This window comes from Nematolebias whitei, chromosome 22, assembly GCF_014905685.2.
Source record: "Nematolebias whitei isolate Nwh7 chromosome 22, NemWhi1, whole genome shotgun sequence".
Taxonomy (NCBI): Eukaryota; Metazoa; Chordata; class Actinopteri; order Cyprinodontiformes; family Rivulidae; genus Nematolebias; species Nematolebias whitei.
This window is the reverse complement of record NC_056519.1, coordinates 22803662-22809720: the sequence shown is the minus strand read 5'-3', so window position 1 is coordinate 22809720 and position 6059 is coordinate 22803662. Positions and strand designations below refer to the sequence as shown.

At 41.4% G+C, this 6059-nt stretch overlaps 1 protein-coding gene across 1 annotated transcript in view; it reads right to left on the bottom strand.

Moving 5' to 3' along the window:
• Window positions 1-3772: 3772 nt before the first annotated feature.
• arid2 (AT rich interactive domain 2 (ARID, RFX-like)) overlaps window positions 3773-6059 on the bottom strand; it is a 56311-nt gene continuing 54024 nt past the window's right edge. The window contains exons 20-21 of the mRNA XM_037696057.1: window positions 5231-5322; window positions 3773-5090 (exon numbers count right to left, since the gene is read on the bottom strand). Coding sequence (XP_037551985.1) covers window positions 4979-5090; window positions 5231-5322 — 204 coding nt within the window. The 3' untranslated portion in view covers window positions 3773-4978. The remainder of the gene's footprint in view (window positions 5091-5230; window positions 5323-6059) is intronic.

Genomic DNA, 6059 nt, shown 5'->3' with positions numbered 1-6059 from the left:
ACGCTTAAAAATATATGTATTTATTATCCTGCTAATAAATTAAACAATAAGATACAATAAAAATACACTCAAGAAATTACTCTAACACTAAAATGTAAATTCTAACAAACATAAATATGATACTGAAGCATTCAGTTTAGATGCTGTGGTTTCCTTTTTGATGTTCAAAGCTTTGAGTTTTCACAATCTGAGTGAAAAGAAGAAGCCCCCAACAGACTGAACAAATATTAACTCAATATATATAAAACTTACTGACTTATAGACATGTTTGTGTTTACTAAGGTCAGCTGGTGTGTGGAGGCCATCTAACCAGGATGATGAGCTATGACAACACTTTTCCCTTTGGGATAGGCTCTGTGCACATGCGTCCTGAATCACTTCCGCTTTGACCGGATGTCGGCATTCCAGTTTCCGGTTTAATTCCTGTATCCTGTCATCCCAGAGATAAACAACTAAAATGAGTGTTGCTGCGTCAAATAAACAAAAATATAACGTGCGTGGCAGCTTTAGATTTCAGCCGACGGTGTTTGGGTCTAAGGAGCACTGTTGTGTGCCGCTTTGCTCGTCTTCAGGTCGCTATAATAGCCGTTTGAGCTTTCACCGTTTCCCTAAGGAGACAAGCCTTCGTTTGTGCTGGCTGCAAAAAATCAGAAGAGAGGGATTTACGGTAACTCCTCACACCAAGGTATGTAGCCGACATTTCCTGGAGAATGAAGTAATTACTACAGAAAAGGGAAGACGAATTTTAGCAGCTGGGTCGGTTCCATCATTATTTGAGTGGAACAAATACAGCAGGAAGACACGAGCAGGTGTTTGGGAGCGCCGTTGTCGACCATCTAATCCAGAACCTGATTCGGCGGATCCAATTGAGGACAATGAACCACCCGTCATGGTACCTATGGTCGTGGACCATGACTACGGCGCCAGCAGAACCGTGTGTGTTGACCGGGAGCAATATCACAGCATGCTGAGAGAAATTGAGCAACTGAAAGAGCAGCTCCGATCCTGTAGTCTTCAAAAGCCGTTTGGACTGGAACGTTTTTCTACGTCACCAGAAGACATCAGATTTTACACCAGGTCAGAGTTGTAAAATCTAAATATTACGTTATGCCTCTGAAAAAAATTAATACGCTTTGAGTCATTGTATATTTTGTCACATTACAACCAAAAACAATTTCATTGTAATTTTCTTTGAGAGACCAACACAAGTACACACTTACTAGTGGAAATGAAATTATACATAATGTAACACATTATTATTATTATTATTATTATTATTATTATTAGTAGTAGTAGTAGTAGTAGTAGTACTAGTACTAGTACTAGTAGTACTGTATTTACAAATGATACTGAAAAGTGTGGTGTGTAAGAGTAATCGGCTCCCTTTTCTGTAACCAATATTCCTTCAGAAATAGCTTTAATGATTACAAATGGCTATGGAGTCCACCCGTGTGTAAACTAATGTCAAATACAAATACAGCAGCTAGTGACAGCCTCAGGTCGGTGAAAATAGTTGGTTTCTGTGATTAGATGACACACAGGCTGACTATTATGCCATTAGCAATCATCAGGAAACTTATGAAGACTAGAAGTTACTCTCTGATTTAAAATAAAGTATTTTTGAATTGAATTGAAATTGGGTTGACTAAATGTTAACCAGTTGTAGAAGAACATCTAATGATGACTTCCTGAACGTTTCCTTAAAATTCTCCAAGTGGTTCATTAGATATTCTTCTAACAGACAAACAGTGTTGACCAACAGTTGATAGTTTAAAACAGATATCCGTTAGCTCTCAGAGTATACGTAGATCATTCTCAGCTACTACCACACTTAACTTTAGCTCAGTAACTATCAAACTGACTGAGCCAGTTTGGGATTTGCTGTTTATTTCAAATAGGTTCACATTTTAATCATTTTTATTTTATAGCTTTATAAAATCCTTCACCTTTATCTTTGTATAGATGTGCATTCTTATACGCTCTAAATCAAACTCTCCCTGCTGCTTTTTATCCGATATGCTGATGGATCCAAAAGAGCCGAATGTTTCCATTAAGAACTAATGGAGAAAAGCGGTACACTGATGGCTTCTGTCACCGAGGGGGCCGAATAGTGAATGTTTGTTGTTTTCAAGATGAGTGTTTCTATAGACTGGAACATTACGTAAGTAAACCTTAATGTTTTTGGTGCAAGATATTCAAGTGGGTAGGAGTTACATTGTGGAGAAGAATGGAGGTAGGTGTTTTTTTCCTAGCTTGTCCACTAACATGGTGCAGTGGCAGCGCCAGGGGGTGGCCAGCGGTGGCCTTGGTTACCACAGATGAATTTTCAGCCACTGCAGTCATTTGAGAAAACTAAACTTTATCAATTTAAAACAATAGTTTTCTTATAGAGGTGGCTGGTTTATATATGGTGGTGGCCATCTTGGATTTTGACATGACTTCCCTGTTTTTGAACTTAACCTTATGTTTAGATGTAGCCACATACCAAAATGGAAGTTGACCCGTTGCTTATTTTCCAAATTAATCGCACTCACAAGGTTTGGACATCTTGGAATTTAACTTGGCAGCCCAGTTTTCAAATGGAAACCTTTTTATGCTTATATGCAACCCCGCAACAAAATGGGTGTTGCTACTTACCGCACTTAATTTTCAAGTTCTCGCACTCACATTTACGAACGTATGGACGGTGTTACCTGTTCCTCCTTTTCACTCCATGACGGGAGAAAAAAAAAATGAGCCAAGCCTCAGTGAATCTACCTGATATGTAACGGATTTAGTTTTGAAGTCAACCCAACCCAACTGGTGGCCCATGGGCCATTTCTGGCCAACAGAGGGCCACTTTTTGTCTGTGAAATGTGGGAACTCATTTCATATTTTATTAGCCAAGATTGCGGTGTGGTAGTAGCTGAGAACGATCTCCATTTGTACTCTAAACCTAATTCAAGATGGCCGCCACAGCCAACCAACCATAGCAAACAGAAAAATGACAACTAAGTTTGATAGAGATTAAAGTTGGTGAGTGACTCACAAACACTCTAAAGGCCACACGTAATGCGAGATCTTTGTCGAAAATTTTGACTTGGAACTGTGGGGTCAACCCCGTTTGTCTGTTAGCAAAATATCTCACAACACAGGATGGATATGAATGAAACTTCCAGAATATGATAATTCGGTGTACATTTACAACTCTTGAAATTTTGGAGCAAACCGATTCAACATGGCTACCACAGCTGGTCGACATTAGAAAACGCGACGATACTGTTGCTACAATTTAGATATTGAGCTAACATTTGGGGTGGTAGTAGCTGAGTGTGTTTTCAGTTCTCATACTGCATGACTGACCAAAACATTTTTACATTGGGTTTGAACAGATCCTAATTAACCCTCCTGCTGCCCTTGGGTCAAGACGACTCACGACTGAGGCCTTACGGCTGATTTTGACCCAAGGGCAGCAGGAGGTGTCAAACACGTGTTTTACAGCGAAAAACTAAAAACACATGAAGGCGACAGAACGGAGCAAAGAAAAGCAAGAAACAAGAGGAAACCCCTCATGCCAAATGTTCAGTGTTTTATTTAAAAACTATAAACAGTCACCAAAGTAAATAAAGCCAATCTCTAACAGACTGTTAGGTCTATGTATAGTCACACATCCTACTGACACCGCAGAAATGAAGATGGGTCGCCCCGGTCCGATGCTAATACGACAGGCAGTCATATGTTACACAACACACGGCAGAGAGGACAGTCTGAGGACGTGAGCCGGAATGTGGCATGGTATTAAGAATGAAAAAATAGTACAATAAAACTCCACACTATATTAAGATAGAAAAACGTAGTGAAGAAAATATCATACCTGCACGTAAAGCAAAGAACACAGGAGAAAACCTGTATAAAAACTCCATGTATTTAAACCAATTTACAAATACAAAAAAATTTTGGTACGCGCACCGTGCCCGTACGATGACAAAACGCTTACAGTGGATATATGTTTCTGTGTGTGCACGTGTGTTGAGGGGTGTGTGAGGGTACAGGAAGAGAATACCTTCAATATTCTTTTTGTTTTTTTTTTCTTTCTTCTACAAAATGACATGAGATATATTATTCCATACTCTTTCAGCCAGCAAAATGAGTTCTACAAGGTATTATAATACAAAAAATGTCACAGTTCCACAAAAAACTGTTTCCCCCCCTCCCTAAGCTTTACAGCATCAGTACCTTTGCAGAATTATTTACAAGTTTAAGTACATTCATCCACTGCTGAGTATAGAATCACATTAGATACAAGTGACCAAGGATCATTAAAAAAAAAAGCAAAAACCAACGTACTACTTTATTAAATCTTGCCGAAGTAATGCTTCTATTAACCCCATAGAGTTGGTTCTCCAGTGGCTGCATCGGCATGAAAGGATCCTCTTTATATATATTTACAATTTATTTACAAGATTCTTTTTTTACTCATTGTAATGGTATTCATTTCAATAATAAATAAGTGAAAATATATTGACTCAAGTAAGAAAACCAAGCTACCAAGTTTCTAAAAGAAAAAAAAAAAAAATCGTCTGCACCAGTTGCCAGCAGTCCTCCTCCTGGGCGCCGCCTTCTGAAGCTCCGCCCACTCCTCCCCCAACCGTCGCGACTCTTCAGTCACCCCTCAACTCGTGCACGCTCCCATTTATGGGATGAGGAGGGAACGAAAACAAAACTAAGCCTAAATAAAATGTGCTCACGTTAGGGGTTTTTAAATTGGAGTCCCTCAGGGAAGCTGTCTCAAAGAGCTCCCCCTGGTGGGCAGCTGGTGGAAGACCCCTCCCAAGGCAGTTTTTTTTTAAATCTTTTCTTTGTCCTGCGTGGTGTGGATGGAGGAGGATGAGAGGGAGACGAGGGCAGCAGCAGGTCTTCGTCCTGATTCCCGCCCTTTGACGCCTCTCCCCTCGGTGGACCCGCTACAGCTCGCCGGCGCCGCGCTGTCCTTTTGGCGCTAAGCCTGGAGCGAGCGTGTGAGTTCATAAAGGCATTTGGCGAGCGTGGTGGACACCTCCATGTTACTAAGCGCCAGCACAGAGAGGTGCGTCTCATGCCTCTTCACCAACCTGAGGGGTTGAAGACAGAAGACACCCGTCATCGTCCAAAACGCGAACAAACACGACGCTTACAGAGAAATTACAGAGTTCATTATGTTAACATCTTTAGGTTTTCACACACGCCATCTTCGATCCAGCAGGATACTTACATGCGCCCGCAGTCCGAGTGCTTGGCGATGTTCTTTAACGTTAAGGCGGCGGTTAGTCGAATGTGTTTGGTCACTGGTCCCTCCTTCTCGTCCTGGACAGGAAAGAAAACAATACAAGTCATTTCTTGGTGCTTCAGTCAAAAAGAAACTAATTTATATGTGAACAATGACGAAGAGATGAATGCAGAGCGTTGTCTGTCAAATATTAGGTTTTGTTCAAATAATAAAGTTCTTTAAACTTAGTGGCTGTTCATATTATCAGCAGTTATTCTTTTTTTTTTTACGATATAGAATTCGTTGCTCTTCCTCTTTTGGAAAAAACCCGCGGTAAAGACATCAAAACATGCAGCTCCATCAGGAACAGTTTGCTGTCACTTTTTGTAGCGAAGCATCGTATGATGTCGAGCAAATACACAACAGGAGTACAGGACAGAGCTGCAATTTCTAACCCGAGCTCAGGCCCAGCCCAAAATTCAGCCCGGGTTGGACCAAAATTATGTGCTTGATGGGCCGGGCCGGGTCGGACTTGGGCTTTTGATGCGGTGTTGAAACTCTACAAAGCCAGCACAGTGAAACCTGCTGATGTGTGTCAGGTCAGGTGCACGCTCAGGTCCGACCAGCCGGTAGAAAGAGGGGAATAAAAGGTTTTAAGCTTCAGATGGATCACCGGATCATCGGCCGCACACGTCTGTTGACCGGCCGGATGGATCACCGGCCGCGTGCATCCAGGCCCGCACCCTGCTGTCATCTGCAGTGAAGGAAGTATCTGAAGCTACAAAAGCCAAAGCGAGCAGCACGTTCCATTAAAATAGCCTTGTTCTGTATTTTT